This window comes from Podarcis melisellensis, assembly GCF_964234715.1.
Source record: "Podarcis melisellensis genome assembly, chromosome: 2".
In the NCBI taxonomy this organism is placed as follows: domain Eukaryota; kingdom Metazoa; phylum Chordata; class Lepidosauria; order Squamata; family Lacertidae; genus Podarcis; species Podarcis melisellensis.
In genome coordinates, this window is record NC_138529.1 from 35,160,290 (window position 1) to 35,184,320 (window position 24,031).

At 44.0% G+C, this 24,031-nt stretch overlaps 1 protein-coding gene and 1 long non-coding RNA gene across 2 annotated transcripts; one reads left to right on the forward strand and one right to left on the reverse strand.

Moving 5' to 3' along the window:
- Positions 1-833: 833 nt before the first annotated feature.
- Positions 834-19,965, reverse strand: ST6GALNAC1 (ST6 N-acetylgalactosaminide alpha-2,6-sialyltransferase 1). The gene is made up of 9 exons (XM_081897760.1): positions 19,737-19,965; positions 11,620-12,412; positions 10,605-10,773; positions 6,667-6,838; positions 5,105-5,243; positions 4,249-4,352; positions 3,125-3,214; positions 2,164-2,263; positions 834-1,202 (listed from the first exon to the last, which is right to left on the reverse strand). The coding sequence occupies exons 1-9, from the start codon at positions 19,850-19,852 to the stop codon at positions 1,032-1,034; spliced, it is 1,854 nt and encodes a 617-aa protein (XP_081753886.1). The 5' UTR covers positions 19,853-19,965; the 3' UTR covers positions 834-1,031.
- Positions 7,390-9,832, forward strand: LOC309362519. The gene is made up of 3 exons (XR_014164997.1): positions 7,390-7,465; positions 8,315-8,490; positions 8,935-9,832. It is a non-coding gene; the product is annotated as an uncharacterized lncRNA (long non-coding RNA).
- Positions 19,966-24,031: the final 4,066 nt, after the last annotated feature.

Below are 24,031 nucleotides of genomic sequence, written 5' to 3' on the forward strand. Positions count from 1 at the left end.
CTTAAAGGAAATTCAGCATCTTAACCTTCTGTTTTCTGGATCCTAAGAGATCAGGATTTTTCTTCCAGTGAGACTACAATGATTAATCCCAAACCAGTTCTATGGTCTTGTAGGAAAGAAGCAAGACAGGGGTGCAATCAGCTCCAGTCTTGCAGACAGTTGATCTTTGTCCATGTCTCTATGCCCTTGAGTTTTCTTGGATTTGCAGCTGACTTTGTTGTCAAGGGAGAATTTTCCATCACCTCCTGCTGATATGAAGGAGTTGGAAGGTAATCCCCTTTCCACAACAGAGAAGTGCAAGGGAGAAAGGGCCTCTGGAGAGAGAAACTTCAAAAACTTCTTGAGAATTGAAAAGGGTCCTATTCAGCTTTGAAGAATGCCAGCATGGAGATGGTCACCTAGCAACCTGGAGCAATGTGGCACAGCTTGGATTCCAGAGCCGGAGAAACAATAAGTCCTTGCGACCCTACTGAGAACTTAAAGCCCCAGGATCGTCTCCCAGAGCAGAGACAGAGCACATCTAATGGGAAAACATCTAATGAGAGAATAGGCTTCACCAAAGTGATGGCAAATGCATCTAGACATGTTGCCAACACACACAGAGGAAAAAGCAAGGGCTCTTCACTGATGTAAATCAAATGTTTAAGCTACTGTAAGTAGAGACTGACTGGTGGAGAACTGAAACCAGGAAGGAGTAAAACGGACCAGAGAGTATAGCGGAAATGCTGTGTGAGGCTCCTTCCAGCCAACACAGGTAGCAGTGGCCAACTCGGCTCATCATACTCACAGTGGATTCTCAGGGAATAATTAACCCCATCAAAATGTTTTCAACCAGTAATATCCTTTTAGTCTTTTGATTTGTCCTGCAACCAACAAAACTGCATGTGCAGCGGGACGGATATTTGTTGTTGCAAGAACCAAGTCTTTAGTTGGCAAGGACCCGCTCTACCAAAATGATAATAGAAAATATGGCTCAGATCCATCTCAGCTTCCAAAATTTGCCATCAGCCGGGGCTCCCTTTTCATCTCCCTCAGGATCGCTGGTACAGCTTCATGATGCCCGAGTCGTGAAGTTTCTTCCATGTCCTCCGTTCCAAATCAAAGTCATGGTTGCTATAAAAGACTAAGCGGTGCCATTTCTGGTCATAATAATGATCCGAATACTTTTGGTAGCCTTCGGTGATGTATCCATAAGCACTTACCTGTGGAAAGCCAAGAGCCATAATTGGGGAGCTACAGGATAAAGGAGGGCTCTAATAATAATAATAATAATAATAATAATAATAATAATAATAATGATGCAACCCACACAGAGACGTGCTGTGGAAGATCCATGGTGACTAGGGTCTCCTGCAAAGCTGTAAAATTATTAGCAGCCCCGGGGGTCAGTTTTGAAGGCTGGGGAAGTAATGCATGGGCAGAGAGGATGTTCAAAACCTTTTCTTTCCTTGCTCTTTCCTCAACCTAAAGCAATCTCCATCCAAAGCTGTTATTCGTCATTGAAGTGTGTGTGTTTGTGAGGTTCTGGCAGGGCAGGATTTAGAAAGGGGTTAAGCCTCACCACCCTCAGCTGATACAACCCTGTCCATTGACAACATCCCTAACATCCCCAAGGTATGGGGAGGAATTAAATGTCACACTAATGTGACTGTTTCATCAGCTTGCTAGAGAGAACAATCCCCACTCATGTTGTCCCTGGGGTTCTCCAGACCACCCCCAGCCAATTGGGAGGGGTCATGGAGGATGAAAAGGGGAGGAAGCCCCACAGCGCAAGCAGAATTCCCTGTTGATGGCTTCTGCTGATGGGAATTATTAGCTGAATCCTATCCGCTGTGTGTTTGCAGCCCTTGCAGCTCAGATTATCACCTCTGGGCACTTCTAGACTGTCACTGGTTTTTGAGGGTGGGATTCAGCCACAGTCAAGTTCTGAAATTAATTTCTAGCTCTTGTGCAACAAACTCACTCCCCCACTCCGCAAACTAAACTTCTTTGTTGAATGCCACATTGTATAAGATCCCCGCAAACAAATCAGAACAAATGCTCAGCAAATACTGTAGCCGGCATGAAATAACCTCCCTGTAAACTTTGTGCAAACAAATCAGAAGGAAGATTCAACAGACAGATTGTCTGGAAGCAACCTTTGGGGCGCCTTTGAATTCTTACCTGGTCACATAGATGGAGTGCAGTTAGAAGGAGGAAGGCACCTGTGGTGGGTCTATAGATCCGCCAGTAGGACTTGTCTAGGCTTTTGGATCTTAGAAACCTGAAGTATGAGATATTAATTTTTTTAAAAAAAGTTTCTTTTTATTGAGTTTTATCAACAGGATACAAAGGTAAATAAGCTAGCTGGAGATGCTTTGTGGGCACAGATGGCTTGTCTTACATCCTTATTTGATTGTGGGAGCACATCCTATAATTTCTGATGGCTGCTTAGGCAGGTAAAAGAAGTGGCATTTTTTAAAAATTAGCAATACAGTGGTACCTCGGGTTAAGTACTTAAGTCGTTCTGGAGGTCTGTTCTTAACCTGAAACTGCTCTTAACCTGAAGCACCACTTTAGCAAATGGGGCCTCCTGCTGCCGCCGCGCCGCTGGAGCACAATTTCTGTTCTCATCCTGAAGCAAAGTTCTTAACCCGAGGTATTATTTCTGGGTTAGTGGAGTCTGTAATCTGAAGCGTATGTAACCTGAAGCATATGTAACCTGAAGCGTATGTAACCTGAGGTACCACTGTAAAGCCAACCTAACAATGGATGCTCCTCATTTGTAAAAGTTGCCATCTTCCATTCGGTCAAAGGGCCCTGTGTTTTTAAGAACTGTGCAGAAGAAATCCAGTGCTATGTTTCTAGAAAAAGAGGTGCCGGAACTCACTATGAACACCTCCCCAAGAGGTGCTGGGACTCAGTACCAGAGAGTTCTGGCTGAAAAAAGCCCCGGCTGTCAGTGGGTACAGCTTCTCTAACTACCATTGAAGGCAGTGGCAGCTGTTCTTGTTCATAAATGATGACACCATCATGCCAGGACAAGGAGCCCTATCCCCTTACTGGACCTGATAAGCTTTTTTATTTGGACCCTGCTAGCCCAGAGCATCCCTTATCATTCAAGTTAACCTTACATACCACATACCTGTTTTTCATGTATCTGAGAAAATCGGGATGAATGACAAAGTAGTTATCCAGGGTGAAATTGCTACCAAATTTATCCCGAGGGTGTGGCCTGGGAATGGAAACAGAAAATAACCTTTTAGGCCAAGCACGTGCCATTCAAGCAAGAACTAGTTCGGCCACTTCTCCTATGAGTTAGGTGATGTGGTAGGCAGCCACCATTTTTCAGGGTGTGCCTAAGAACTGTATGGGAACCCGCTGTTCGAAACAAAGCAAAAGCGCTGCCAAAAAAGGGAAAGGAGGCGAGGAGGACGTGGCTTTTAAAAGGGCAAGGGGGAGAAATGAAGCGTCAGCAAGGGATGGGGCAAGGATGTTGTGTTTACCACAGAAATTGAATGAGGAGACCAAAGGCTCTCTTCTCACTGAGTTCAAATGCTGCTAAAGAAAAGCCCTCTGCTCATTCACAGCAGCATGGGACTCTTTGCTGACAATATTCCAGCCCGTCAGGTCTTCCTGGAGTGACCATGTGACATATGATGTCCTCAATCAAGCCTTTATGTTGACATGGCTGTACCTGCAAGAGCGCATACTACAATCTTTGGTGGGCATTCCCGCATACACAGGAGTTCTGGTTGAAGATTCACCAACTACAGTGGAACCTCAGTTGGAAGTCAAACATTTTGGCTTTCGAACACCAACAACCCGGAAGAGAATGCTTCCGTTTTCGAATGTGCCTCGGAAATTGAATGGCTTCCAAGGCATGTTTCTCCATTTTTTCAATGGATTTTGCTGACCAGCAATTGCGCCTCGGTTGTTGAACGTTTTGGAAGTCGAACGGTCTTCTGGAACAGATTACATTTGATAACCGAGGTTCCACTGTACTTGTTAAAATAGCAGGAGAATCCAGTCCTTTAACTCTGGAATTGTTTTCACTATCCATATTTGAAGAAGTCAACTGTAGTATTAAACAGAAGGGAGTGATACCTTATTTGTTGACTGCCACATGGAAATTTGAATGTACTTTAAATGAATGGTGTGGATCTGCCCATGGTCTTCTGCAAATGCAAACTAAAGTGGCCAAACTCTTAAGGAACATTGTCCTGAAACAAACTGAAAAACAAAAAGGGGGAAATCTGCTTCTCTTACCCATAGCCATCCAAAAATCCCTTCCTGACTCTCGTGTTCAGCAGAAGAGCTTTCAGCCATTCGTAATCTCTTGGCCCTTCCAGGAAATGAAGGTACTTGATCTCCTAGGAAACAAGCCACACATACGCTGGTAGGGGTGCAGCAGATGGAGCATAAGCGCTGCCAGAGCACAACTAATGAATGGGTAGGCACTCTGTGCTGGCCAAACAAAATCCAAATTCTGATCCAGACCTCATTCTGAATAATTTATGTAAATGAGGCATGGCCAACCTCAGTGGAACAAGAGAGGCAAAATGACAGAAAATGGAAAGCTCTGCAAAATTGGGAGTGCCGATTTAAAAATCCAGAGACAACCCAGATTATTCAGGTTCAACATAAACTAGGTACTGTGTGGCTCTCCCAAGAAGTTCCACTGGCGGAGGAAGGGGGGTGCAGTGGGTGCGGTCTGCCCCGGGTGTCATCCCTGAGGGAGGTGACATTGCTGCGCCGCCTCCCGGGACACTCGCCCCCCCCCCCCGGGTGAACAGCATGTGTGCCACTCTGGGTGCCAGAGCAGCTAGCTCTACCTGTGCGGAGAACTGAGCTGGGCACTTTAGTGACTGGTCTGCTGTTCTGCAACATGAAACACATGCTGGGACTAGGGTTAAAGGCTCATCTATTGTCAAGCCTAATGTCAATAGATAGTAAGTGGTCACAGACTGAGGAACCAGTGCTTGGATTTTAATGTGGAGCTTGGAGGGTGGGCAATAAACCTTTCTCCCGTCACCATTTTTCTCATCTAAATGACCCCTCTCTAAAAACCCCACTAGCTGTCCCACATGGGAGAAAACATCTAATATGCCATAATCTGTGTTACCTTTCCCATGGGGATCTTCTTGAATCCACGATTTCCCAGAACTGAGACAGAAGACACTAAGGAGTAGGCTGTGAATCCGTAGAAGGACGTTCTGGTTCCCACGTCTTCCTCAAAACCTTTGACCACGGCTCCACTCACCCTGGCCAAAAATGACCATATAACATTGTAAAGTTAGCCTTGTAGCAGATTACTGGATTTCACAGCGTGCTGCTGGGGTGGGTGGTTTTCAATATTTGATGCAAAATAAGCGGCTTGGGCAAGTTTCTAGATGAAGGGAGCCCCAAAGGTTAAAGATATCTAGGTGATTTCAGTTTTCTGTAAGCCAGAACAATGAAACTTAATCGGAACCATGATCTTTGCACATATGCAGAAGGTTGGTGTATAATGGATAGCTGTTAGCATCCTGACATTTGGAGAAGACTCCAAATACCCTGGCATAGAATTTATATGTAGACACAAATAAATTAAATTATACAGTATATAAGGTGTGGGAATCCCCCATAACTTTTAATTTTAAAAAAGGTTGTCAATAATGTTGGCTCCGAAAGAGAGAGAGAGAGAGAGAGAGAGAGAGAGAGAGAGAGAGAGAGAGAGAGAGAAGGTCATTGTGTGTGCATAATATTTGGTTTAGGACCATCAGTTTCAGATTTTTCAAACTACCTGGAAAAGAAACAGCAGTGTTGGTGAATTGGCCCTGTCCCTAGGACTACCTTCTCCTGTATGAAGCATCCCTCTCATCACCATCAGAAGATTCCCTACCTTTAGATGCCCCAAATATCCCTACAATATACATTGAAAGCACTTTCAAAGGACATTCTTTTGCTCAAAGAATTATTGATGGAAGTTCACCTCGCCACACACACACAGTTTTGGCTTATAACATTGGTTTTTAGTAGATGACCAAGAAGGCTTTGTGGCACTGTTGCAGGATTTCTCCCAGTCAATAATGACAGACACGGATTCTTTCAAGGAAAGACAGAATTTATTCACCTGCGCAGGGGCTGCAGCGGGATCTCTCCCAAAGGCTGAGCCCCTCCTTGTTCTCTGAGGCTTCCAGTAAACAATTTCTGCAGGATTACCCATACAGGCAAAAAAAGAGGAAGTTTACTCAAGCAGACAAGAGAAACAGAACTTTTTTAGCTCCCCGTCCCCAATCCTGTCTGCCCCAAACTGCGAGCATGTGCAGGTTTAAAAACAGACACAGACATCAGTTAGCTCATTCCTTGTGACTGACTTTCTGTCATAGATTGGCTTTACACAGCACTTTTCTGCCAATCTCCAGACTGTTGAGGGGAGATAATCTCGATCCTTCAGTACTGAGAGGAGATGCCAGTTTTAATTCTGGCTTTATCCTTCAGGCACTTTCATGGATTATGCTTTCGTTGACTTCTGATATACACAAACACACATATGCACACAAAAATACGTGCACACACGTTACTGTTTTAACAATGCTGTTAAGCTACCTTAGACTGTTTTTGTTTACTTGTTTAGGAAGGGCTAAAGATCTAAATAGATAGATAGGCAGAAGAAGAACACAGGAAAGCAGCAGTTCCTCTTACCGGAACACGTAATCATGGGAGTCAATCTCCTGGCCCATTTTGGAGTTGTTCAGTATCCCCCCATTCCCTACCACCGCACATCTGATACACCTGGAAGTCTGGCTGCTGTTGCGTGCAAAGAGAATTTGGTGGTACGGTTTAGGGGGAAGCATGGTGATGACTTGTTTTACCACTGAAAGACAAAAGGCGTCCTTATTCAGCATGAAGGGCAGGCAGTAAACACTCACAGCTCTGAACTGGTTAGGGCGTAGGATGGAAGTAAGGCACAGGAACAGAACAGAATCAGAGCACTTTAAAGTCTGCCAGCTCGTCTTAGGCTTGGCCTCTGAACTGCTGCCATTTTCACTTTTGTAGACATCGCTTTGTAAGAAGTCCATACCTGCGGACAGCGGAGCAGCTGCTGAATTGTTGCTATCTGTACACAGGGAGGACGCAGTGGCGTAGCGTGGGTTGTCAGCACCCGGGGCAAGGCAAGTAATTTGCGCCCCCTAACCCGTGGATTTGTGCCCCCTAACCCGTGGATTTGCGCCCCCTAACCCTAACCCCCAGATGTTGCGCCCGGTGCGGCCGCCCCCCCTGCACCTCCCACGCTACGCCACTGGGAGGGCGTGTCTAGTGCACATTTAGATTCCTTGCTCTCCCCCACCCCATTGCAATGCCCACTACACTCCTTTTCAAACAATAAAAAATCCTGCAAGCTTTTTGATATACCCAATGTGCAATAGCACAAACTGTGCAGGCTCAGTTTACAAACAGAGGTTCACATAGCTTTCAAAATTCTGAAGCATCTCTGGTTTTGGTTTTTAAAAAATATTTACCGTAAGCTGCCTTGGGAATTATTAAAAAAAATAAAATACATGGAAAGGTGGGCTATTAATTTTTAAACAAATAAGTGTTTGACCTTGACAAAGGAACACAGAGATACTTTATATGAGGTGCACATTTATTTTATCTCATGAAGCTCTAAAGTTTATAAAAGGACATTCTTCTGCAGCTTTTCCCAAGCAAAGTATCCCTTATTTGGTTAACCCTTATCTCGACAGATAATGCATTCTTTCATTAAGGGCTTAAGAGCATAAGAACATAGGTTCAATGCACCTCAGACACACCCATGACTTTTGCCCAAGGTGGAGGCAGTCATAAATGTAGCAGACATGTCAAAGATCCCATAGATAACGTAGCTGGTACAGAAGGAGACTCTTAATCTCAGGATTGTGGTTTCGAGCCCCACACTGGGCAAAAAGATTCCTGCATTGCAGGGGGGTGGACTAGATGACCCTCAGGATCCCTTCCAACTCTACTAGTCTATAATTCTTTGAAAGCACTGGGGAACCCCCACCTCCTGGGATTCTACCTTTATTTTTAAAATTTAATACTCTTATATACTGCTTAATCATTATCATTTCTAAGCAGTGTACTTTCTAAAAAAAAAACATACAGAAAATGAAACAATAAAAATGTATCCTAAAACCAAGCCCTAACTTAAAATGCCTGTTGGAACAGGAAAGTCATAAATCATACGCCTGAAGTTCAGCAAGTACATACAGCATTGCTGAATCCACAATATTGTTGAGGGCACACAGCTCCTGCCGCCAAAGCAGGGGAGCCTCATCACTACCAGAATCCAGCTTAATGTAATGCAAAACAGATTCCATTCTATATAGCTGAGTAATAGTGTATGCCAAACCGAACTTTTTCAAGGTTTATTACCGCAGTTGGGTAAATGTTGGCATAAATTTTATCTAAAAGGAGATCCCTATTATGACATTTCTTCACCCTGGTCTTTATCTGGAATGCTTCCTGAAAGACTTCCTGACCATCTTAGTAAAGGTAAAGGTAAAGGTAAAGGTAAAGGTACCCCTGCCCGTACGGGCCAGTCTTGACAGACTCTGGGGTTGTGCGCCCATCTCACTTAAGAGGCCAGGGGCCAGCGCTGTCCGGAGACACTTCCGGGTCACATGGCCAGTGTGACATCGCTGCTCTGGCGAGCCAGAGCTGCACACGGAAACGCCGTTTACCTTCCCGCTGGTAAGCGGTCCCTATTTATCTACTTGCACCCGGAGGTGCTTTCGAACTGCTAGGTTGGCAGGCGCTGGGACCGAGCAGCGGGAGCGCACCCCGCAGCAGGGATTCGAACCGCCGACCTTTCGATCAGCAAGTCCTAGGCGCTGAGGCTTTAACCCACAGCGCCACCTGTGTCCCGAAACCATCTTAGTACTTTTAAGTAAATATTATTGAGCCAGATCCTGGGTTAAAAGACCATCTTAGTACTTTTAAGTAAATATTATTGGGCCAGATCCTGGGTTCTCCCACCCTCAGGAGGCAATTTCAGCAGGTGCCTGCTCACCTGTTCAACCACCTGACACCCCTATGCCTGTCAGCTGACAGGCACTGACTTGGAGCTGGGATTGCCTGGCAAAGGAATTCCCCTGGCTTGACGTCAGTGTCTGTCAGCAGCTGGGTGCTAACTTAAAGCTTCACTTTCTTCTCTGCTTTCTGCTGGAGTCAGGGAATCCAGAAGTGCAGCTGATCCCAGCTGGTTTGCTCTCTCTATGCTGTCATCGCATATGGCAGCAGGTGAGCATGACTTTTGGGAGGATGCAGCCCGGTGGCCAAATTGGGGCCTGTGCCAGACCTAATTAGTTCTGCAGCCCAGAGGTCCTCCAGCCCTGCTGAAAAGCCCCTTCCAATGAAGGAGTGTTCTTTTATAACAGTGCTTTCCAAACTTGGGTTTCCAGCTGTTTTTGACTACAATTCCCATCACCCTTGACCACTGGTCTGGCTCGCTAGGGATAATGGGAGTTGTAGTCTAACAGCAGCTGGAGACCCAAGTTTGGGAAACCCTGTTCTACAGCCTTCTACTTTAAGGATGCATTTGCACTGATGCTCAAGATGCTCCTCACCACACTCATTTACCAAATGCGCAAGCACACCTGGAGCGCATAGGCACCTTCTGCTAAGGGAGGCCAGACCCAAAGAGGACATGGCGGGGGGGGAGTCTCCTACATCTTTAAGGAAGCGAATTGATTCCCCAGTGCCACCGTCTCCAACCCCGCTCGCACTCGGCGCTCTTTTTAGAGCTTACCGGGGAGCGGGAGAGTCGTTCCCGGCACCCGCAGGAACTCCAGGTCCTCAGAATGCTCGGTCTGAGGGTTTTTCAGGGTGCCGCTGCACTCTAGCAGCTCTCCCCCTTTCCGCTAAAGAACTCCTGTCCGCCATAATCGGGCGAGCCAACCGGAAGTCGAGTCTCCTGCATCTTTAAGAGCTCGGCACAAGAGGGAATTCCAGCATGGTGCACTTACACTTCCCCTCCTCTACCCAAACATCGAAGACACGGGAACCATGCTTCCTTTCGCATTTGGCCAATCAATTTCTGTTAAGGCTACCTCAAGGCATTTTGGCACTTGAAGTGAAAAATCCAATAATGTCCTCTCTTGGTTCATCATCATCATCATCTAAATAACTTACAAGCTACCAGCGTCCTGAAGGTGGGAAATGCTTCTATTTGAGGATACTATCTACCTTGTAGCAAAATAATCCTTGCTTCTTTACATCTATTTGTCTTGATAGACAATGGAGTGTGCGTCCAGGGGTGAAGTTTAACCACTGGAGAATCACAGCGCCTGCTGTGGCTGCAGAGACCGGTAACCCATAACTGCTGCCTCCCATGTTGTTTTGCTGCGTTCTTTACAGTAAGCCTTACAGTAAATCTGAGTGAACAGGTTTGCCCTAAACCTGGGTTTCTGCAAAAGTCCTCACAATTCTCGAAATGGTGACTGTTCCTAGATCACATGACAGGGGGACAGGGAGCAGGTTCTCATCTGGGGAATTTGAAAGAGGGATGGTCTTCTCAATGAAAGACCTGTGAGCACTTGTCCCAGAGAGAAGAACCCTTGACCCTCGGTTCTTTCTGTCATCCTCTTCAAAGAGTTACTCACATGAGTAATTCAGCTCCATGAAGCCATAGGGTGGGCCAAAATGGTCTAGACGCTCCCATTCGCTGTCACTGAAGTGAGTCTTGTCCATGAAAAGAGTGAGGTTGGGCAGGAAGAGATCCTTCAGCCAATCAGACTTGGCAGCCTTGACCCGCAGAGAATCAGGGCAGCTCTCAAAATACACAAAAAAAGAGTGAATGAAGTCAGGAGGTGTTTATTTGAGAGACTATATTTAGAGAACCATATTAACTGACACTGATAACAGTAACCACATCCTGTTAGTTAGGTTAGCAAAATCCTGTTGGACAGTCTCAGTCAAAGGGAGCTGCTATTATCTGAATGATTTTTGTGTACACACCATGCATTGAATGCATGCACACATCCACACCCCGAATCTTGGGAACTGTAGCTCGGTGAGGGCTATACTACAACTCCCAGGATTATTGGGCAAGGGGGAAAATAAATATGTTGCAAATGGGTGGTGTGTACACAGTCAAAATGAGTTTTAGACCATCTCACTGGGCTGCTAAACCTGTCAGAGATTGCAGATACAGGCTGATGTTAAGTGGTCCTCTGTACTAAAAAAATACCCTTCCTTCGTATAGAAAACTAGACCAGAGAAGGAACCTTGACTTTCTGTTCCCTTCTCATGCCAATTCTCTGTGCCCATGGATTTATTTATTTACCTTATTTTGTAGGAACAATAATCTAAGCCACCATAAGCAGTCTAAAGTGCATTAATTTATATTCATCAACTCAAACCAGAACAGGTGTTTAAAACACTGTAGGAACCTAGGAGGGACCCTCATGCCAAAAAGGTTTACAGCCAAGATTAGAAGAGTGGGAAGAGAACAGGTGAGAATGTCACCTTCTACTCTTTTGTTTGATTACGCCCCAGACTATAGAGAACTGAAATGGCCCGGGCCAGGTCTATACTTCTGTATTATTCTGTATGTGTAACAATGAAATGAAGGTATCTGTAGGACATTTAGGGCCAGGTCACGCTATATCAACTCACTGATGCTGGTGTTGAATTGTCCAGGAGATACTGGTCATCAAAGTCCCAATGGGGCTCAGATTTGAAGTCAGATGCTTTAAGCCTTTTCTTGGGGGTCGGTGCAGGAACTGGATGTGTGACTTGTTGAGCCCCTGGCCTAGGGATAGAGACGTTGTGATCTGCGACAACAGGAAGAGAATCAACTAAACTCTGGTTCTTTTTAGCTACGTCCATTTCTCTGGAAATTTTCCCCTTGGTGTGTCTTGCAGTGGGTCGTGGTGTGGCATTTTGATTGGATGCTGTTTTTGCACCTCTTTCCTCATCCAGCTTTCGATTGGATGCTGGCGCTTCATATTTAGCCTCAGCTCGTTCATTTCCTTTGTGTTCCGACTTATTTTTCTCTTCCTTTGGACTGGATGTTGATGTCACACGCTTCTCACTTTTTTTCTCATACACAGTGGGGGTGGCATTCAGACCCCCAGCACGGTTTTGACCAGCTTGATTCTCATTGGCTGTGGGCCCGAGTTTCTCCACAACTTGCTTTGGATTGGCTGCTATCACACCTCTCTCCCTGACTTGCTTCTCAGTTGATTCTGATGGGCTGGTGACCTTCACATGCTTCTCTCGGGTGTCCATGGTGTTGCCACCATTTGCCAATCTCTTAACAGCATCTTGCTCCAATGGGGAGCTTCTTGGGCCAAGTATTACATTGAGAGGCCTTGGTGTCTCCCTGTTGGCAGTCATCACTTCTGGGGTAGCAGGCCGGGTGTCTATTTGTGGCACGCTTCCAGCACGGCGAAAGTAAGGAAACTGGCTGAAAGGTAGTTTAAAAAAGAGATAGTTACAGCAATAGATAACTATACAAATTATACACTGTGTTCCACTTGTATGAAGTGTACTAGACAGTTGCTTAAACTTGACAATATAATGGAAGCCGTGTTATGGAGGCCCCAGCAAGATTTGAACTCTCGACCCCTTGTTTACAACCTTTAATAAGCCATTATAATTAATTCTCCCCCAATGCACCTGTGGTGCCAAGGAGTGGCCTGCAGATATTTGGATTTGTAGAAAGGTGACAGGAGGATTCTACGGATTTAAACAAATAACAAGTAAGCCCTCCCTGAGGCTGGGTTTTAACACATTCAGACAAAAAAGCCAAGTGTATAAATACACTTGGGCTATGTACACATTGGCGGCACAAACTGCAGTGAGATCATTTCAAATCACATTTATACATTGTTCTACACAACTGCGCAAGTGGGGATGTTTTCTCCAAATATGCAATACCAGATTTGTTTCCCCACCCCTGTAGCTCCCCCTGCCAAACTTCTGTTCAAAGAAACTTTTGCCTGCGCATGTGCTGTCATCAGTGCATGTGCATGAACAAAGACTGTACACACCTCAGATTTGCATTTTCAAATCAGACAGAAGCTGCTTCGAGGGAAAACACATCCAACAGGAGTGTTTCTCGAGAAACTATAGGATACAGATGGATTGTGGCTGACGTGTGTACTCATCTTCAAACACTAGCAGTGGAAGCACACCGGAGCCAAGGTAAACAGTAGTGGGTGCATAGCGTTGTTAACATGGCATTATAGGTTTGGTTTTGTGGAAGACTGTTATCATGTTGGTCATGATAGTGATTTAAATTTAAAAGATTTGTATATCACCCTTCATAAAAAACAAGATTCCAGATAAACACGTTAAAAGTTTGTAATTCAGCAGTTATTGCAACTTGCTACAATACACACATCTCTGTGGAGAGCAATCCGTGAACCTATTAAGCCTGCTCCTTACTGTTCCTTTTGTAACTGGCATCCCAATATTATGTACTTCATGTGTTGTTGTTTTTTCATGTTATGTTTCTTTTGTTACTGTTAAAAGCCAATGAAATACATATTTGTTTTAGAAATGAAATACAGCTCCAATAAAACTATAAATGCAGACATAAAGCCAAGAGTGCACAGATAAACCACAAAATGCCTGGGTAAATAAATGAACCTTTGCCTGGCGCCATGATGACTGTGACGTGGGTGCCAGCCAAAGGAGTCTTTTTGGGGAGAACACCTTCTTCCTAGTTGGCAGCCTGAAGGAGGTTGCACCAGAAGAAGGGCATAACTTTATATCACAGCAAGATGAATATGAGAGTAGGCAGAAACAGGAATACTTGGGTCTCAATCCATGTAGGGCACAGATGAGCAACCTGCAGCCCCCACGATGCCTTGCAGCTGTCCCATTCTTCCATGCCATCAGGTTTCCTTCCTTCCTGTTCTGTTTCTTCCTTATCCCCCCCCCCTGCCCCCGGCTTTTAACAGTATTTCCCCCTCTTTCCATGTAAACTGCTTCCAAACTGGGCATTTACTGTGGAATAGCAATGAGCCACCTGCATGTCGTTGCGAACAAATCAAGCTCCTCCCATGTTGTCTGTGTTCATCTTCTTTCTTTTTTCAGAGCTCAGAAACTTAATCTTAAAAAAACACACCAAAAAAACCTACGCCACAGTGGAACAGCTGCACAGTTTCCCCAAATAGGATGACCCATGGGGCACAGCAATTCTGGCTTCTTAGGGCTTGTGTAGATTGTTCTAGCCATTTCCTTCTCTTTGGGGGCATTTTTCCTCTATGGGAATCACATCTAGCCCTTTAAACGTTCCCATTTCAAATGACATTGCATTTTTCTTTTTTCTTCTTCTTATCAGCTGGTTTTCTCCCATGCCATCCACAATTGCAGCCAGATGAAGAAATAAGGATCTAGAATCGTATTTTAATATTCTGCTGGAAGCTGCCCAGAGCGGCAGGGGAAACCCAGCCAGATAGCCAGATGGGTGGGGTATAAATAATAAATAATAAATTATTATTATTATTATTATTATTACTATTGGGCAGCATGGTGGGAGCTGGGAGTCTGGCTCCCATGAAATTAGTCCACCTTTCCCCACAACACACACACATAGCATGTGTGGCCCTTTAACAGATCACTCCCAAGGGAATACAGCCCTTGAGAAGAAAAAAAGTAGTTTATGCCTAGTTTAAAGGTTCTAGCTAAGTAACTTGGACTCTGCTCAGAAACAACCGGGCGACCAGCACAGATCTTTTTAACCTACTTTAACCAACAAGAAGTGATCTGAACAAGCTGGGACACATCAACATTTTGGCAAATGTATTCTGCCCTAATGGATGTTTCTGAAGTGTTTTCAAAGGCTGTTCCGAATACAGCCGATGGCAGGAATGCAACCTTGACAATATGCTGTTATTTACTAGGCTTCCTGAGAAAACGACAACCCATATTCTGTGTATGAAAGCAACATGGCTGCAGCACAACTTGTTTAATGCATTAAGAAAGAGTATGGGGTTAAAGGAATAATCCTCTGGGGAAAGGACTTGCTGCAAAGTAGTAATATCACTGCTCTCGGCTTTGTGTCCTGCTAATGCAAAGCTTTCCAGACTTTTCATGTTGGTGACACACTTTCTGGACATGCATCATTTCACAACACAGTAATTCCATTCTACTAGCAAACTAGAGGTTAAACTAGCCCCTTTCCAGCCCCAGGAGGAGTGTAGGGAGTGCAACACACCTACACACTGCAGCCAACACACTAACGTGTCACAACACAGAGTTTGGAAAGCTCTGTGCTAATGTCTTGAAGCAGCTGGGAATATCATCTAATGGACTGGTAACTGCAGTAATCTAATGGACTGGTAACTGCATCTCTTATCCAAGCCAATGAAGATACTTTCACCTTGCACCAGTATCTCTGCTGGTGCTGGAGGCGAGATAAATTCATTTACCCAGGTGTGGTTGTATTCACAGATAAGTGCAATTATTGGTGAGTGTGAGGCGTGTACTAGCACAAGGTGAGGAGATTCCCCCCCCCCCAAAAAAAAGGGGGTGCAAGCACTTTATCTGCTTGAGTCCTGAATGTTTGTAAGACAGTCCCCACTGCCTCTACTGCATGCAATCGCACAGGTTACATGCGGTTGGAACTGTTTGTTGTGCTGGGACAAACCTGCAGAGCGGCAGCTAGCCAGAAGATAATCCATCATAGCACTTTACCAGAGGGTTTTTTTTTAAAAAAAATAAGTAAGTAAAATTCTGTCCCCAAACAAAATAATGGTTCTGTGCATCAATCATCTCCCAATTGCTGGGGCTCTGAAAAAGAGCCAGGGCACACAATGTGCCCATGTCATTCAGCAAAGCACAAGAGAAATACTGCTGGTCTTTGGTTAATGGGGCTGTGGTGCTGGCTATTCTTGGGAAACTTTCTGTCACTGAGAATTACTGAACTCCCACTGAACCGCAACCACACGGGCATTTGTCACATATCTGTATCTCCATGACATTTCTGTAAGAATGAGGCCTTGATGATATCATAAGACTTCGATGTTGCAGTTCGGGAAAAGCCACCCATGGCAGTTTTTGTTTTTTGTTTGAGAAGGTTGGGAGAAAGAGAAGCAGAGATTTAACAGAACTGTTTGATAGAATCTGATGTTGAGAACAGGCACCCTCTACCATGTCACCTTGCCCTCCTACAGCTACAAGGAAGACAGTTTTGAGACTGACTGCCGGATCCCCCGCTTCAGTGGTCTCTTCCATCTTGGCAATACAGTATGCCTCTTGAAGCTCAAGAATTCGTTTTTGTTATTTATTTCATTTTGTTGAAAGTATAAAGTGTTCTTAATGCTAAATCACCCTCCTCCTTCCCCCAAAATTATGTAAACGGTTGAAGAATGCTCCTGCCTCACAGTGGCTCCATTCAGGGCCAGCACCGTTCACCCCAATGACTTTGTCTACCCGGTGGCACAATTTGGAGTACAGTAGTACCTCGGGTTACAGACTCTGCTAACCCAGAAATATTACCTCAGGTTAAGAACTTCGCTTCAGGATAAGAACAGAAATTGTGCTTTGGCACAGCGGCAGCGGGAGGCTCCATTAGCTAAAGTGGTGCTTCAGGTTAAGAACAGTTTCAGGTTAAGAACGGACCTCCGGAACGAATTAAGTACTTAACCCAAGGTACCACTGTATATAAATGGCAAGTGGTGGCGCTTGTTATGGTTTCTTCATGGGGCTGCAACATGCCACCTGGCCCGGAATAATGCTTTCCAGGGAAGTGACCATTAAGCTTCCTTCCACACGAACTTTCGGAGGAGACTGGAGCTCTAAGTCGGAACAGGGATCCCTTCTAAACAACACGCTGTTCTAATAACTTCTAGACTACAAGGACCAGCACAGGAGAGAGAACTATTAGCATGCCCCAAAACAACAATGGTAACTTGACCCACCACAGGACGTACTGCTGGAGCAACCCTTGATTTATATAGAGGCCTTGCATTTCTGCGTTATCTTCCACCTCTTTTCAATAAACTTTAAAGGTTACTCTGTCTTTTGATATGTTCAGCACAAGGTCTAATCTCATGCACAACTCTGACCCTAAATTAAATCTCGGACACGCCTGAGTAAATGCAATTGTATGTACAGCCCTTCTGCAAACAGATCGAGCACCAGATGGCTGCCAAGTCCAGCAGCCTTAAAGTCGGGATACCATTGTAAATAATTGTAGGTATGCAATTAAAAGGAGGAATGGCTTGTACTCCAAAAGTGACAGGCTTGAACCCTCTCTGCAAAGAATGATTTATTGATTTAAACTGTGCTGGACATCTGGTAATGATTAAAAGCTTTAGGTTGAAAGTACAGTTTTGAAACAACAATAGGGTTACCAGGCCAGTCAGTTAATTATCAGTTGATCACCTCTCACTTGATCACACCCAACTATCCCATGAAACCACCTAAGTGGAAGTTTTTCAACCCCATGCCCCACCTTATGGGGCCACTTGTTAGCAAAAGCATGTGAGAATTGCAGTACTTACCCTTTAGCTCAGTGGTTCCCAAGGTGGCTGGTACTGCCCTCTGGGGGGCAATGGGATTACCCAGGGGGCACTAAGAGGCAAGAGGGCAACAGGGGGTGGGACAGAGGTGGGCCCCTCCAAGCTCTTTGATCACTTATTTACATTGACCAGGCTAAATACCTTCCTCCCTTCATATTTAAAGTTTTACTGCTCTTCTCCCTTTCAAGGCTGTTTCCTTTGGTCATGTTTGCATTCACAATTCTGAGTTGTCAGAAGTCACAAGATGGCTGCCAATTATTGGCAATAGCTGTTGATTTTCTTCTAAATTAGTTACTGTGCATCTGTGGTAGGTGAAGGTTGGCGCATGTTTGCCCTCGTTGCCCATCTGCCGGCAGGTGAATAAATCTTTCCTATTCCAACAGGCTTTGGGGAACCGGCTGATTTTAATGAAAGGGATGGTGCTGTTCTGATTTTATTGTAATTATTTGTGTGGTTTTTCATAGATTTTATATATGTATATACAGTGGTACCTCAGGTTACATACGCTTCAGATTACATACACTTCAGGTTACAGCCTCCGCTAACCCAGAAATAGTGCTTCAGGTTAAGAACTTTGCTTCAGGATGAGAACAGAAATCGTGCTCCGGCAGCAGCGGGAGGCCCCATTAGCTAAAGTGGTCTGCAGGCTGCCACCCGCAAGCCTTGTGAGCCTGTGGGAACTCCCGCGGGCTCCCAAGGCTTGCGGATAGCTTCCTGAAGCCTGGAGAGCGAGAGGGGTCAGTGCGCACCAAAGCCTCTCGCTCTCCAGGCTTCAGCGAAAGCCTGCATTCGCCCCATAGGACGCACACACATTTCCCCTTCATTTTTGGAGGGGAAAAAGTGCGTCCTATAGGGCGAAAAATACGGTATATCGCACCTTTTCCCTTGACAGGGACTTAAGGCAGCTTACCAAGAAAATAATAACAGCTAAAAACATAGAAGAAAAAGCAACCATTAAAAAACAAGTAGAATTAAAACGATATAAATATATAAAACATTGATTAAAAACATACATATATAATTACAATAAAAATAGCGCTATCTAATTTATGTTAAAAAGAGGACAGTGAAACCCCTAATGGAGGATTTGGTAGAAACTGCAGTGGAATGGAAACAGTGCTGACTGCAATGAATATGGATCGGAATGGAAACTGCTGCTTTTCTACATCCCTAGTTCTGTCCTTCTGTTATAGACCGATGCAAGAAGTGTCAGCAGTGTTCTAGAACAATGTGTTGCTTCCTTTCTATCCCTTCAATCAAGGGGAACAGAAAGGAAGGAACCCCAGGAAATGGAACAAAAAAACTGCACGCCTCAAATAATAGTAGCATGCACTTCTTGGCAGCGTTGAGAGCTACAACCCCCACCAGGCAGCAAGTATTATTTGTCTTCATGTGCTCATAGCAGCAAGAGGCTTCTCCCACATAGGACAGAAAATTCTCTTCGAGCACCCTTCACAAACGGGTTAACTATGGGAGAGCTAAAGGGCGTTTCCAAGTGAGAACTAAAAGGGCTTTACTGCAGCCAGTATGTACCCTTTTTTGTATTTCTCAGCCTGTATTTTTAAGCAATGGTATGCAACATATGATTAATCCCGAGTGTCTGAAAAAATTAAGGGGCACAGCTATTTCCACTTACTATTAGTTACAGCAGAAGTAATTTGCTTTAAATTTTTAGATACCTCATGTTCACTGCATATCCTTAATTCTTATTTTGGGGGGGGGGAGCAGGACTTCTTGTCATTTAACTCAATGAATTAGTTGATTTTTCATTATTTCTTATATCTGCATAAACTCACTATAAATCTCCCCCTTTTGGACATTATTTCAGGAATGTAGTCATTATAAGTGAGTTGATGTATTTCAGTTTACAAATAGCTGTTCTCATTCAACCTGTGTGTGATGCTAGGTGAGCCTTTTATAGATACAGACACAGATTATGTGAAAGGCGTATCAAAGTTGCTGTCGGTTATGATGAAGCCAACACTTCTGAATTAATTCATTTGAAGCCCTACCCGGAAACGTAGCAATCAAGACTTCGCAAGGATTGCTGGCTATGGCCCTGCAGATAAAAGTGAGCCCCTGACAGAGAAAATATTATCTTAACTTATATTATGCAATAGTTTTACGTGCCCATAAGAGAGATTACATGGGTAAGTATGACACACTATGCATTTCAGTATAAGGAAAGACCAGCTAAGCTTATCAGAGAAAGCAACACATAAGGTTCATCTGAAAAGGAGAGGGATCTCCTCTTACCTGTATGGATATTTTTCAGTAAAGCCAATGTAGGCAGCAAAAGAGAGAACAAGGAACAAGAAGCCTATGAGAAGCAGTCTGGTTCCCCTAGGACACCACCTCCTGATTGATCTCATGGTTTCACACTAGACATCCTAGGAAGTCTCTGCCTTCTTTGCCACAGGTACTTTGCAGACTGACGAAAGCTACAAATCTGCTCCTCTGATATCCCTTGAAGGCAAGGCACACACTCCATTCAGGTGCTCAAGGGCAGCTCAGCCTCATTCTTCTGCCAAAAGGGCAGAGAAGGGTTACTTCCTCATGTCTGGCTTAGTGATTTTATGGGCAGAATTTGCAAGCAGAGAAACACCCACAAGTCAAACAGGTGGGTTTCACACATTTCCTTAGCCCCATAAACAGTGCTCTTTGATTATCCTGTTGAAAAAGGCTTGTTTGCTGCAGGTAAATATTACCTGAACAGATAAAATGTGAGCAGATGGCGAAAGGAACAGGGCTCTGTTCCCTTTAAAAAATTAAAAAGAGGACATTTAGGCAGGTGTGGCTTTATCTTATTCCTGCAAAACAAGCTGCACCTGCCGAATTTCCCTCTCTGAAACAGCTACCTGAAGACAACACAGGCATTCTGTCTTCTTTTCCCGTTAGTTTCTCTCTCTGTCTCTGTGTAGGAAGAAGTAGCTGTGTTCACAAGGAAGGGGAACTACAAGCTATAATCCTGTACTGAAGTTACTTGGCAGTAAGCCCCACTGAACTCAGTGGGACTTCCTGCATCAGATCTAAGGTGTAACACTTCTTGAGGGTTTGTAAAGAAATGTGCGTTTTCATTAAGGAATTTCATTAATTCAGGGAGAGGGGGACCAGATGGACAGGGCGACCCTCTACAGCAGATTGGGGAGGCTGCAGTGGAGATGAGAGGAAGGGGATTTATCAATGCAGAAGTCCACTTACACAGAATCTTTATTATACAGTCATACCTGTTAAATATGCTTCAGGTTGAGTGTTTTCGGGTTGCGCTCCGTGGCGACCCGGAAGTGATGGAACGTGTTACTTCCGGGTTTTGCCGCTCGCGCATGCACAGACACTCAAAATGATGTCACGCACATGCACAGAAGCGGCGAGTCGCAACCTGCGCAGACGCTGGTTGCGTTCGCTTCAGGATGCGAACGGGGCTCCGGAACGGATCCCTTTCGCATCCAGAGGTACCACTGTACTAACACTATTATGGGGCACATTAAGTTTATCCATATTTACTGACCTCCTTTCTCATTTGGATGGGTAAATACATTAGGTTTGTGATGGTGTCGTAGATTTTACTTAGGATCTGTGCTGGATATTCTTTCAACACCAGGATATTAAAGTTAGCAAGTCCTCTTGGAAAACTATAGTTTGTGGTTGAAAGTATGAGCAGTAGTTCTAAGCTGCAGACATTGAAAGGATTAAGGATGTTCGTGCAGTTCAACAATTATTTCATAATATGTCATAAATTATCATCCTTAAATTATTTTCTTAGTTCTGTGAAACCATGATTTCCATAAATAAAGATTTCCTAATAATCCTCCTCCTCCATGTTTGCATTATAAAACACTGCAGTAAGAGGTGATTAAACCTGGGGCTATTTTTTTGCTTGTATTTATTATACAAAGTATTAAACATGGCTGATATGCATGGCTTATAGCCTTATCAAAATGTGAGCAATGCCAGAGTGTATTGTTTAGACTTGTCAAAACATTAATTTGGTCCAGTATTTAAATCTTTTCGGGTAACATCTGATTTTTAAATGGGCCAGCATAGCTGCTTCATAGTGTTTTCTAATTCATGGGAGAGCTATTCCTTTCTCCTTCATTGTTATGTAGAGTCTTCAAAGTTACTCTGGGTCTTTTCTTTTGCCAGATAAAAACTATAAATATCCAATTATCAAAAATTTCAGGTAAACTAATGGTGAATTTAAAAAATACAATAGTATTTTTGACAATACTATCATTTTCAAGGCAGCCATTTCCCCCAATTGTTATTTATTTGTGACCAGTGTTTTTATTCATTTTTGTCTTTGTTTTACTTCAGATAGTATGATTATGTTTTAAAAGATTTAATGCACTCATTTATTTATTTATTTATTTATTAACAATGTATGTATATTACCCAACAGCTAATATACAGGTGAATAATAAAGTTTAAAATGCATAAATATTTTTAAAAAGCAACAAAACAGGCAATAAAACATTAACCGATAAAACCATCAACAGCAAACCATGTAAAATAGCATAAAAATGGCAGATTGGACTATTGGAAATCTTGACAAATAAATTGAGACTTGCATGAGAATAAATTTTTTAAGGAAATTTCACTGCAACTTGCGTTGATTTATGAGTACAGCTGAACATGGCAATCTTCTGGCAGCAGCTCTTTTTATTGTATAGTTGATGTAACTCTCCTAACCCCCCTTCTTTGGTGAAAGAGGCTCACCTATGGAAAAAAGGGCAAGTTTTATTTTATATAATCCTTTTGTCATAACGTCTCTTTGAATTAAAGTTTAATTATTTTTATTACTTCAATCCATCTCAAAGCATTATTTAACATTTTGCACAATAGTTGGGTTTAACACCTAAACAGTTACAGTAGTATGTATGCTAATATTGTGGAAATTCCATCTTTGGTGTTTCATAGCCTCTATTTTGGAAATGTGATGTTTCTCCTTATTGTTAAAAATCTAATATTTATCTATTTATTTATTTATTTATTTAAAAAAAGATAGCATAGAAAAGCACTAGAGTATCTTAAGGATTTAAAATCCCAGAAAATAAAAAAGACCACAATGTGGGTGTCAGGCAAGTACCTCTAGCGAGGGCATTCCATAACCAGGGCATGACCACCGAAAGGGTATCATATTAGAAGCTGTAAGAAAATAACACTGTGAAATCTAAAAATACTGACAGGGTGAAGATTTAGGCCGTGTTCCTATGGATAGAGATAATGGAGGAAGCACTAGACTCCCAAGAAGCAGCACAGGACATTGGCCTTCCTTGCCAACCTCTTAATTCAGTCCAATCCTAAACATCTTTATTCAGAGGTAGCACTGAACTCAGTGAGATTTACTCTCTAGTAAGTGTGTGGAAGATTACTCAAAACATAGGTTAGAAGGAACCTGTTAGTTACACTTTTCTTCCTGATTGGAAGCTGCAGTGCCTAGCTTAAGAGAGACCACAGACACTCACATGAATGGGGGGGACAGGGGACCGATGGACGGAATACAGACTTTAGCAGGGATAGTCAATGTGTTGCTGCCCTCTAGCTCCTATAGTCCCTGATGACTGGCCATGCTGGCTGGGGGTGATGGGAGCTCAGCAACTTCTGGAGGGCACCATATTGGCTACCACTGCTTTAAGGTATTAGATGGGGGTTTATTTTCATTGTATTATTGACAGGGGTGCAAGGGGAGGGGTAGTACTTCTGGTGAGAGACAAATTGTGCTCCTTCTGGGGGAGTTAGTCCATCTTGGTCCCCACCCTGCACTCAGCTCTCACCTGTGGCTCATAGAATAAGGTTACCAGACGTCCCCGTTTCCCGGGGACAGTCGCCAGATCTAAACATCAGCCCCCATACAAAATCCATTGAAGTTGAAAAGTGTCCCTGGATTCATTGGAAAAAAATCTGGTAACCTTATCATAGAAGGTGTCAACATGTTACAGCAGCCACACTCTGGGAATGGCTTCAATTGGCCAGCTAAACTGAGTGAGGCTAGCTGATGGGTCTCAAACCCTTGGTGAGTTAAGGACCCTCCAGGCGAAGACAGGCTGAAGCTGAGTGAGTGGATGAAACCAAGAAATGGCCAAGAAGGTGGTTTCTGCATGTGCTGTAGAGGGAAGCGAGGGACAGAGGAAGAGCCTGGGAAAATAGTAGGCTATCTAGGAGAAGGAAAACTCTGATCCTAATCCTCTGTTGCCTTGCAGTTTATCTTCAGGAGCAGAAAAGGATAAGGAGTAAACCCTACACAAATCCAGTTCCTAATGTGGCTGGATGGCACCTTGTACGCCTCCTTCCAGCAACCAAACTGGTGCCAAATGTATTGCTCTGCTTTCCTTTGGACCACATCAGCAAGGCTGAGAGGGGAACCATGTTATCTGGGCAGCCCAGGACCTCCATCCACACACTGCCCAGGCTTGTGCCCTGGGGAGGTCACTTCACCCTTGGAGGCACACTCCATTGTCTCTCAAGATAGATGGATGCTAACCACCATTATTGACATACGTTGTATCCACATCACTGCAAATGGCCAGTGGAGCTGGTTTAAATGAGGTGCG

Coding starts and splice junctions, on each gene's coding strand:
- ST6GALNAC1 (XM_081897760.1), bottom strand. CDS start 19,852: ATGAGATCAATCAGGAGGTGGTGTCCTAGGGGAACCAGACTGCTTCTC. Junction 6,839..10,604: donor CATGGAGCTGAATTACTCAT/GTGAGTAACTCT, acceptor TTTGTCTTTCAG/TGGTAAAACAAGTCATCACC. Junction 4,353..5,104: donor AGAAGATCCCCATGGGAAAG/GTAACACAGATT, acceptor CTTGTTTCCTAG/GAGATCAAGTACCTTCATTT.